General features: G+C 30.5%; 1 protein-coding gene across 1 annotated transcript; it reads left to right on the top strand.

Annotated features, from left to right (window-relative positions):
* The first annotated feature begins 8,302 nt into the window (after window positions 1-8,302).
* LOC124840168 (VQ motif-containing protein) lies at window positions 8,303-11,526 on the top strand. Its single transcript, XM_047316178.2, has 2 exons — window positions 8,303-9,500; window positions 11,214-11,526. The coding sequence occupies exon 1, from the start codon at window positions 8,552-8,554 to the stop codon at window positions 9,494-9,496; it is 945 nt and encodes a 314-aa protein (XP_047172134.1). The 5' UTR covers window positions 8,303-8,551; the 3' UTR covers window positions 9,497-9,500; window positions 11,214-11,526.
* The last annotated feature ends 380 nt before the right edge of the window (window positions 11,527-11,906 follow it).

Below are 11,906 nucleotides of genomic sequence, written 5' to 3'. Positions count from 1 at the left end.
AGAACTAAATGGCAGAAATTAATACCTGCAATATATAACTGCTGCAAATAAGGTAAATTTGTACCTTTTCATATTTATTAATTATTTTAATAAATAATTTTACAAAACACTTTTAATCAAGATGGTATTGTAAAGATTAGAATAGCAATATGAGTTCATTTAACCTGAAAACTCACCAAAAATAGGATAAAGTGAATTAAAAATCTTAAATCACTCCCTCTTACTCACTAAATTAGGAAATCAAATTTGACGAGTTGAAATTACCAATCCACTTTAACAAATTGTGGCGAATGAACTTACTTTATTTTTTATTTACAATTTTCAACTACTACTAATCTTTCAACTTTCTACTAAGATTCCAATTAATTTTATTAAACATAAAATTTACAAAGATTTATATCATAAGTTAAACATTAATAATGGAAATAAAAATATAATACATTATTCTTTTATTGTTTTCAAAACCAATCCTAAATAATATAACTAATTATTATTATTATTAAGGTATTATATTTGTGTTAATTTCTTTTAAATAAAAACTTTTATTACAATTTAAAAGTTAAAGAAGTTCTTATGTTTTTATAACTTTTTGCTATATGTAATTGATTTTTAGTAACCCCAAGGAATTTTTTTCACATTAAATTTATAAATAATTGTGTAATTTTTTGTAATAGGTTTTCATAAAATTATTCTATCTCGAATGATTGTGACATCCGGGCACTAACGAGGGCGGGGAGTGACGCCGGTGCAAGAGGCATGGTGCAGGGGGCACAGACAAGGAGCGGCTCCTGGCAGCTTCAGGTGGAAGGGGTACATGGATGAATCGAACATACACCGGAATGAGAGGGATCTGGAGACTGTATAGGTATGGGACTATACAGTTGAAGGATAGCTTAAAGGAATTTATTTGACTACTCATATCACCAAAATGCATTTGCTTTTCGGTAGCCTAGCCCATAAGAACTCCATGGTTAAGCGTGCTTAGCCTGGAGCAATTCTGGGATGGGTGACCTTCCGGGAAGTTTTCCCAGAAAGTGTGCGAGTGAGGACAAAGCACACTGGAAAGCCTGGTGGTGATCTGTGGGGGCAGTCGATGGTCCCTGTGAGTTGCCGGGGCGTTACAGATGGTATCAGAGCCTAGCCTCTCCCAGTACGGTGTGGTTCGAGGACGAACCAGACGGAAGCTGGTGGGCATGTGACATCCGGGCACTAACGAGGGCGGGGAGTGACGCCGGTGCAAGAGGCATGGTGCAGGGGGCACAGACAAGGAGCGGCTCCTGGCAGCTTCAGGTGGAAGGGGTACATGGATGAATCGAACATACACCGGAATGAGAGGGATCTGGAGACTGTATAGGTATGGGACTATACAGTTGAAGGATAGCTTAAAGGAATTTATTTGACTACTCATATCACCAAAATGCATTTGCTTTTCGGTAGCCTAGCCCATAAGAACTCCATGGTTAAGCGTGCTTAGCCTGGAGCAATTCTGGGATGGGTGACCTTCCGGGAAGTTTTCCCAGAAAGTGTGCGAGTGAGGACAAAGCACATTGGAAAGCCTGGTGGTGATCTGTGGGGGCAGTCGATGGTCCCTGTGAGTTGCCGGGGCGTTACAATGATCACACTATCAGTGTGAATGACGTTTTTAATATATTGAAACTATTTTAAATCTAGAGAAAATCAAATTAATATAAAACATAATTATGTCTTTCTTTCTTTTATAATTTCACTTCTTTATATTTTTGTACTATATGTAATTTTATCTTTTATGTTATTATCTCCTCAATAGAGTGAATAAGAAAACTTTCTGAATATTCAGTATTCAAGAAAAAAAATTAAAGAAAAAAACAATTGACCCTAATGTACAACTTTTCTTACAAAGTGGTCACGTATTAAGCTTATATTTTATTAAACAAATGTCCCAATATCATTGTCACTTAATCTTGAAAATATATCAATAGAACACGATGGATTAAATCTAAATATGTCTTAATTAACTAGGAATGTGTTTTTAATTGACGTTATTTTAAAAAATAGATTGATTGACATAGTAAAAGAAGAAGAAAGATGATAGATTTATTAGAAAGCGACAAGCAAAGCTAATGTCGTTGTCAAAACATTGAAAGAAATAGTCAGATGTAAGAATGAATTTAAAAAGGAGGAGAGAGGAGAAGCTAAGTAATCAGTGACATATCCCTCTAAGAAGCAAGAAGAAACAAACAAAAAAATGTATAAAAATATATACAAAGGTTTTGCTTTAGTGTTCTAAGTCAAAAGTCTGGAGAAGGCAAGTTTATAAAAGATGAAAAAACACTACCATGACATAAGGCTGGAAAAAGTTACCCACTGAAATTTCCGAACCTCGTTTCTTAATCATTTGCCTATTGAAATGAAATCAATCCACACTCCTTACCTATTCTGCCTCTGCCAATCAAATGTCATTCGCCCAAAAACTTTACAACCAATTCTAAATATTTTCGTTTTCTCTTTTCGGAAATTACATACATTGCCTCCACCTGTGCGAAACAAATCTTACTTGAGTAAAACTAAGTTATATTCAACATCTCTCTTTTAACATATTTTTGTTTCAGCGACCGAAATGTTGCTTCAATAAAAAAAATCTATAAACTATGACCTACACAATATGTAATAATTGTGTAAAAATAATTCAATTAAAACTCAAATGTTCTAATGTTTAAAAATAAGTAAAGCGTAGTAGTTTTTTCAACCTTATAAAGATCAATTTAGTTTACATTGACTACATTTTACATCGTGTTACTGCAAGACCAAAATTATAATGTGAATGTTGTAATAATAAGTTCATCGGGTGAATATTACTATTTATACTAAATTTATGAACATTTACTTGGTTAATTTGGATTTTTAGACAATTATATTAATTAACCTTTATTAATGACTTATGTAATTCTCTTTAACCGTAAAGTCATATTTCTAGTTAATATGATTTAGGTCATCTTAGGTTCAGAATATTTAGGTTATCATAAGTTGATGTGTTCTAGATTGTCATAGGTCGAGATATACCAAGCCAACATAGATCAGGATGTTCAAACCCTCAAGCTTAAAAACTTGATTAGCTTAAAGGGAATGCTTGTTGCAACTATAACTAGCCTTTTAGCTGGGATGTAATTGGTTTTATGTTTGCAACTGCATAGGCCGTTTGACCAAACTGTTTGTGTTGTCTTTGACTTTGTGGGTGGATTAATATTTTGGTCAGAATGTATATGGTCATCTTTGACCTTACATGTGTATTGGTCATTTTTTCGAGTTGCGAGTGGTTGTCTTTGACCATGGATGTTATCTTGAGCGCTCTGAATTATTAACTTAATCAAGTTCATGTGTTGCCTGGGTTTAACTTGATGCTATCGTCTAAGGAGGCTTAAGTGTTACATTTGTGGACTTAACTTGTGTTACAATTTAGGTGGGCTTAGATGTCATGTTTGTGGACTTGACTTGTGTTACCTTCTAGGTAATTCGATTGTGGTGTTTGTAGTCTTAACTTGTGTTACCGTGTAGGTAACTCCGATGTCATGTTTGTGGGTTTATGATGTCATTTAGGTAACTTATGGTGTCACGTTTGTGAGTTTTTTTTACCGTCTAGGTAACTTAAGTGTCACTTTTCTAGACTCTAAAATTTATTGTAAAAACTATGAAAAAATATATGAAATAATATTAATAAATATAACAACTTATTATTTATATGCTAAATTAATATAATAATAATGTAATATTTTACCTAGTTAATAATATGTTTTGTTGATATATGATATTATTAAATATTATTAATCAAACTACTGAAATTTAGTTACATATTTTTTTATTAATATATGATAATTATACCAACAATTATTTTTTATAATATTATTTAATCACTTTAAGTTAATAATGTTAATCAAAATCTTTAATACCGCATATTTATCTTTCAAAGATTCGTCACTAAATCAAATAAGTTTTTGCTTAACATACGAAATTAAATTATATACAAATAAAACCCTTCTAATTAAAAGTTTTGATAGAACACTTACTAACCTAATTTCGTTTTTAGTAATAACATAATATATGTTAACACATTTTTTTGACATGTAAAAGGAAAGATAACATCTAACTATCCAAAAAAACACGAAAAAACTTACTTTAAACACAAAATTGACTAATATGTTATGTTTTCCTCTTTTATAGGATTGTTTGAAAAACTTAACTCTTACACAAATGTGTTTAAAATATAGTTTGAATAGTTAAAATTTTCTATTAGTATTTTTTTAAACTTTATCTATTCAAATATAGTAAAATATTTAGACTTTAACTTATTTAAATCACTTTTACTTCTACAATTTTAACAAATGTGTTTTAAAAATAATTTATATTTACTTATATTATAATTATTCATGTACAATTTTATAATATTGAAATAAAAAATAATACCTTTTATATATTTAATGTCATAAATTTTAAATAAAAATAAATTGATGTTTGTAATAAACCAACTTTTTTTAAAATTTCAAATTAGTTATTTATCTTATTGATATAACAGTTATATATCCTTTTAGAAAGTTTAATTATTTATATAAAATTGATTTGAAAGTGACTTACATTTATTATTCTTCTTAGAACTTATAAACGCACTTTAAATTATAATTATTATATAAGTAAAAAGGACGTAACATTGAATATTATAAAAGAATAAAATTATTTCATGTTTTTGATATTTAAATAAAAATAAAAACATGAATAATTTTGATTAGTGTTGATTCTTTATTTTAAGTGTGTTTGTTAAATATTTTAGTTATTAAAAAATTATTTTAACTATACAAATTTGATCTTCGTTCTAGTTATTTCACTTTAATTTTTAAATTATCATTTTTTATCCAAATATCTGAAGATTTTGATGAATTTAAGACATAAAATACTTGAGTTAAAAGTAAGAAATTTATATATATGTTTTTGGATTAAAAGAAGTGTAAAAAGAGGAAGAGAGATATATGAAAAATTAACTAAAGTTTTATAAGATGTGAAATTTAAATCTGATAATAAAGTAAATTTTATTTAATTACAAGGATTTGACTATTTTTAAACTGTGTATACGTAATTAAAAGAATAAAATGCAATAAGGTATTTAAATTAATTATTTTGTAAAGTATGTTATGTTTTCATTAAATTGTCATCTTTTACAAAACAATAATATCATTATACAGCACAATTTTTTAAGAAATTAATATATGCATAATATTTTTCATTTTTCGTAAAAGTAACCATTACCTTTATTTATATAAATCGTTCAAACATTTTTTTATAAAATAATTATTTTTCAACTATAAAAAAAAAAATATTATTTCCGCTTACTCTCTCATTTTATTAGTAATGGTAATAATGTTTGCACTAAAATGTTATATATGGTTATATTATTCTTAGGTTAAGTAAGTTTCAAGTTTTTAATATTTTAATTATATATTTAATAAAATTATTATTTAATTTTATATTTTTAATTCAATTTTTATATTAAATATTTTTTTACTATATAATTTAGTTATTATCTTGTGCAGTCATCTTAATTGTTTATTTTTATGCATTAACAAATGTAATATTATGTGATTGTTAGATTTCTTATATTCACTATTAAATACCAGACAAATTTGAATTAAACTTAAAATGTAATTTTTAATACGAATACAAATTATTTAGTATTGATTTTATTATTTTATCCATTACCACAGCAGTGTCAAAATAATTAGAGATATCTAATATCATGTTGAGATGTTAAATCTCACTTCTTAATTATACTTTTAAACAAAAGAAGAGATAAAATAATAATTATATCACCTATTTAAAAAACTAATTAACAAAAAATTAATTAAAAATTACATAAAATTTAATCAAGCCAACAATATATAAAAATATAATGAATAGTTTTAATATATAAAAATTTATGATGAATAGTTTTTGTTTTATATATTTTGTGAGGGAAAGAGCAGGCTGATGATAGACACAGATTCCCTTAGAAGTTACATTGAATGACTTAGAAGATGTTACATAAAATATCAGCTTTTTGCAGCTTTTTTTATTATTATATTTTGATTTTTTAAAAACTGTGGAATGCAAGAAAAGAGAATTAGAGGTAATTATGATGGGATATGGTCAAAAGAGCTTTGGAAGTTCGGAAAATGGTTCCATAGAATCACTGACCGTCACAGTACATAATAACGGACTTTTGACCAGAATAGGAAATATTGAATAAGCTTTTGGAAATAGTAATCCCATTAATTACATACTTAAAATGCTAATGCTTGCAACCACCACATCAAAAATCATTAAAAATTTAATCAAAATCCTATGGTCGACGTCGCTTCTCCCCTACCCTACTTTCAATTAACTATTCTTCTGTCTTTTTCTATCCTGTACATCTTATTCAAACAATTAAATAAAAATATTCATTACTAACGTTTCTTTATGTATATATATAAATGTCCCTTCTTTACTATTTTTTAATATTAATATTGTTTTCTTAAATAAAATAAAGAATATAAATATTAATTATTTTTAAAGACAAAATATTTCATTATTATTATCTGACTATTAAATAAAACATAATTAGAAAATAACATAAAAAATAAAATTATCTCTAGAATAATTTTTTATTTTGATTAATTTTCAATTATTTTTATCTGTAATTAATGTCATATTAAATTATTTATAGATTTTCATTTCCAAATTGTCTTAATCTTATCAGATAACTTTTACCCCGTCATGTTTTTAAGCTATTACGTATTTTTTCCTAAAGAGTTCGTTTTTAATTTCTTTTATATATTTATATTTATTTATTTTTAAAACATTTATTTAAACTATTATCCGGTTATAATATTTTTTTCACCTTTTTAAAACTATAATTTAAAATATAAATATTAATAAAGAAAGACTTTTTATATTACCCTTTTTTTAATCGTTACATAGATCAATATAAGGAAAGTATGATAATTAGTTAAAAATTAATTAAATAAAAAATTTTAACAATATTTTAATAGGAAACAAAAAAGTTATATTCTAAATAAGAAAAGAATAAATTTGGTACTAAATTCAATATTATTTATTATAGAGTAAAATAATGATACTTATTATTTAATTTTTGGCTATATTAAAAATAAATATGTTATTTGAAATTAATATTATTGATTGGCTTAGTTACAATATTACCAAAAAGAAAAATTCAAATTCAACTACAAATCATATTTATGAATCAGATTAATACAATTGTTTTAGCATTTGAAATGATAAATGTATTAATATTATTAATTTTATAATCTTTATCATCTTTCATAAGGATAATAATTATTAAAATTTTAAAATAAATATAATGATAATATTACTAATTTTCTTCCAAAATAATAACAATAATATTAATTTGAGACAGTAAATTAATCTTTTCAAAGAGCCAGTTAATGTTTTAATAATGATTTTTAATAAAACTTTAATGATTATCTTTCAGGCAACACAAAATTTGCTGTACAGTACAAAACTTATCAAACATTTGAAATCCATATACTCTTATTTTGCTGGATTTTCTAGTTTTGGCTTAACCGTCATTCACCTTGGCCTTATATGATCTAAGATTCTCTGTCATGCCCAATTTCGTAACACTCAACCTTAACAACACCTTTGACCACTCTAATTAAATTTTTTTATCATGAATAATGTGCCATAATCAAATAAATTATTTTAAATATTTTCTTAAATTTCATTTACATGCTTAAATTAATGAATCATTTTGAATAAATATCCAGTTAGATTCTCTAATAAAACTTTTCCACCCAAATCATATGCCATTAAATTTCATTAACTAACCCTTATTTTAGCCGTTATCAACACAGAATTTCGTTTCTTTCTAGTAACATGTCAGTCCAAAACCAGTTTAATTTTTTTTTTCGTAAAGAGAGTTTTTCAGTTTTCCCTTGCGTCCTGCGTGAGCAATGTAACCTGACGTGAGGAAAGCTAATTTAATAGATAAGATCATATTTTATTTATTATTAATGAATAAAGAAGAGAAGAAAAAAAAACATATGAGCTAATAAAACGACTTCCCTTCTTTTGCTATTGTTGTCTGTTCTCTTCTTTTAAGCCCTAAAAACATATAAAAAGCAGCGAAAAGAGAAAGAGGAACAGAAAAGAAAGAAACATAAAAAAGAGACAGAGTTTTATTTATTTATTTATTTTTCTTCTTGAAAGTGCTTTAGTTACTGATTGGGAGAGGAAAAAAAAAATAAATAGAGAGTATTTATTTTGGCGGAGGTTGGGAGAAATGTGACCAGTCACCACAGGTTTGAAGCCCCAAAGAAAAAAAAAAAAAAAAAAGAGGGTAGTGGTGTATAGTATATAGTGTGGTGTGTCCCTACTTGGCTTCTGCGATAAGAGGAAGTGTAGCAGCACCACACAAAGAAACCCACCAACACAGTTCTGCTCAAAACACAAAAACAAAACACAGTGAGAGAGAGAGAGAGAGAGAGAGAGAGTGAGAGAGTGAGAGAGTGTGAGAGAGAGTGTTTTTGTAATGGATAAAAGCTGTCATCCCTCTGCAGAGTCTACTAATACTAGTATAACCACAACCTCTGCTACCAACACCGCCACCAACACCAACACCAGGGATCAATATCTCAGGCACCTCAACAAGCTTTCCCAAAAGATCTCCAAACCCATCATTAAAAAACCCACCTTTGATCATCCTCACCCTCAGCCACCGCCACAGCCCCAGCCTCAGCCTCAGGCCCAACCTCAAAACCCAAACCCAAACCCGCAGGCCCAGCAGAACTTGCAGCATCAGCCACCTGTGTACAACATCAACAAGAACGAATTCAGGGATGTGGTTCAGAGACTCACCGGCTCGCCTGCGCACGACCGCATCTCAACGCCTCCTCCCATTCAACAGCCCAAGCCTCCCAGCTCGCGCCTCCAGCGGATTCGCCCTCCTCCCTTGCCGCAGATTACCAACCGCCCGCCTCCGCTCCTCAATCCCAACACCCTCCCCCGCCCTCAACTCCCCAACGTCAACTCTAACTCCGTCTCCTTCAACAACTTTTCCGTCTTCGCCAGACCCCCCGCGCCGTTATCTCCTCTCCCGCCCTTCCCCACAGTCCACGCGCCCGCTGAGTCCCCCATCTCCGCCTACATGCGCGATCTGCAGAATCTCGTCGGTTCAAACCCCAAACACTTCTCTGGCTTCTCCCCCGTGCCGCCCCAGCTTCACCCTCAGCAAGAACAACAGCAACAGCAGCAGCAGCAGCAGCAATCGCAGCACCAAGCCATGGTTCCTTTGCAAGCTTCGTTTCCGATGCCGTCTTCTCCTGTGCCGTTTGGGTGCTTGAATTCCCAGCTGGCGTCTTACCCTCTGCTTTCGCCGGGGCTTCTGTTTTCTCCAACTTCGGGACAGTTGGCGTTTCCGCCGCTTCCGCTTTCACCCACCGTGCCGGTTCCGAGCCCTCGATGGAGAGGGCTTTGAGAGGGTGAGGTATATTTGGTTACAGCCATGTTGAGTTAGCTCAGCTTTTAGGATTTTTTGTGGGTGGATGTCGTGTTACCTGTACATGGTGCTGGTGCTAGAGGGTGGGAATGGGGATTTATTCAATTCGTGGTTGTTGGACTTTAACTGGTCCGCTGCTGCTTAGTTTATTCTGTAAATGGGATATCAAAGACATCAAAAAGGGACAATTTTGCATTGGTGTTTTGGGGATGCAAAAGCAAATTAGATGTTATACAATTATAGTTGGATTATTAGTATTATTATTATTATTATTATTATGCTGCTTTTTTAATATCACTAAAATCTTTATTGCTTTCACTATTGTTTTTATCTTCTGTTAATTATTGTATATGTACTTACCATGTAGATTTTGTCATTTATTTCCTTTCTCATTGTGGCAAAAATCGTTTTATGGCTACTATTCTTTTCTGAGGGATGGTGGTTGACCATTTCCATTTCCTTGAAAACGTTTAAGTGGAAGAATCTTGATCTGTAACACAGCTTGTCATTTGGGTTCATGTTTCTGCTAATGGCAACATTCCATTCAGTTAGACAAAGGCTGAAATTATTCTTCTCAACCTTTTTATAGAATGGGCAAGTAGTTTTGCCTGCACGCATGCCTGATCAACGTTCTCTTTTAGCCTGCAACTTTATATCAGTTCATCTGCTTTGGAATGATCACATTCGTTTTTAATGTAGCTCAGGCTTTTGAATATGTTTTTAGTGCATTCTGCTGTGTATTTTTATCATTGGCTAATGCTTCACAATTTTGTTCTCTTGGTTAGCATTTTGAGACCTCATAGGCTTACGAGAGATTGATTGTGATTCTTTTATCATTTATATTCCGGATTGAAGTTTGTGGTGGTTCTTTAAACTTTCAAGTTAGTCCTTTTGGTTGGTTAAAATTTTATGTTGAAGCATTCTTAACCAGATGCTCATAGAAAAAGGCATAAGGAATTAGATTGTTCAGCACTAATGTCGTTCTGGTGTGATTTTTGTGGAATTGAAGATAAGTAGTTTTAAATTTGGGTAGCACCATACATAGAATATTATTATGTTATAGCACTCACAAGTTGAAGGATCAGGAATTAACTTTGTAGTCTGTTTCATTAATCCCTCCTGTAGAGGAAGTCATGTTTGATATCCTTCCTCACTAACTTTCTCAAATCTTTCCCATACAAGGGGGAAAATAGAAGAAGAGTTGGGGAAGGAGTTATAGCTAAAGTCTTAGGAAGAAGGAGAGTAAATTGATGTGTTTGCTATATAACTTGTTCCTAAAATTTTGTTTATCCAGCTGTGACAAGTGCATGGCTTTCCTGACACTGAGTAGATACATGATTGTGGTAAAGCTCACTAAATATCTGGTAGTTTTCTGAAGCGATTGATGCTAAGTATTGATTCCCTTAGTTTTGAAAGTGTTCCTCTCATTTGTGTTCAGATTCCCAAAGTTGAACTATACTGCTTTTGGCACAACTAGTCTCAGATTCCTTAGAGTGTTTCTTGCATTCATGGTGGATTAATGACTGAATTTTCGCCACACAATAACTAGAGAAAATAATGCCATGCAATCAGTGTGGACTCAATAAGTCAATTTTAATTTTCTTTCTCCAGTCCGGCAAGTACCTGAAGGTTGTTGTTTGGTTTGCAATTTGTCAAATGACACATCACATTTGTTTACACTGCTTTTTCTGTGCAGAGATTGATTCTTTTACTGATAAAAACACATGGTGGGTCTTCTGTGCTGGAGATGAACGAATCCTTTTGTAAGGAATGAGTTTTTGCAAATATTACTATCACAACAACAAAGCGTAGTAGTATTCTTTCTGGTATTTCAGCCTTGTGTAGCAATAAATAGCTCAGTTGTAAGCAAGAATTTGCTTATCTTTTTCATGTGAATGGATTTATATTTGTAAAGATAAGTGTTAAACGCCATTATGGCAGGGGTCATGATATGCTTGAACTCAGATATTTTTCTTCAAAATAATACTTAAATAAAGTCATTTTTGTTATGTTGTTCTCTATGGATGAAGCTGCCACCTTATACCGTGATAAATCTGTCACGCAAACTTCAGAATCCGTCACCTTATAATTTTCTGACTTTTATTTAAAATATTCAATTAGAAAAGAATATTATAAGCCTTGAAAGAAAGACACCTACATTAATGTACAGTTTTTTGAGATATTCAAATTACTTCGACATATTTGAGCTGCCAACCCGAATATTTGTACCTCAACCATTTTGTACATCAAGTGAGTCTCAAAATATTCTATTGATGAGAAAGTATTTTCTATTATGGATTAAAATATGGTTATATAAATGTATTTATAAAGTACCATAGATTAACTCTAATATATATATATATATATATATATATATATATATATATAT

This window comes from Vigna umbellata, chromosome 2, assembly GCF_029865625.1.
Source record: "Vigna umbellata cultivar VRB3 chromosome 2, Vumbellata_1.0, whole genome shotgun sequence".
NCBI classification, from domain to species: domain Eukaryota; kingdom Viridiplantae; phylum Streptophyta; class Magnoliopsida; order Fabales; family Fabaceae; genus Vigna; species Vigna umbellata.
The sequence above is the reverse complement of the archived record's forward strand: the minus strand, read 5'-3'. Positions and strand labels throughout refer to the sequence as shown.

Bases quoted from the DNA above. Each gene is read 5' to 3' on its own strand.
- LOC124840168 (XM_047316178.2), top strand. From the start codon at position 8,552: ATGGATAAAAGCTGTCATCCCTCTGCAGAGTCTACTAATACTAGTATA.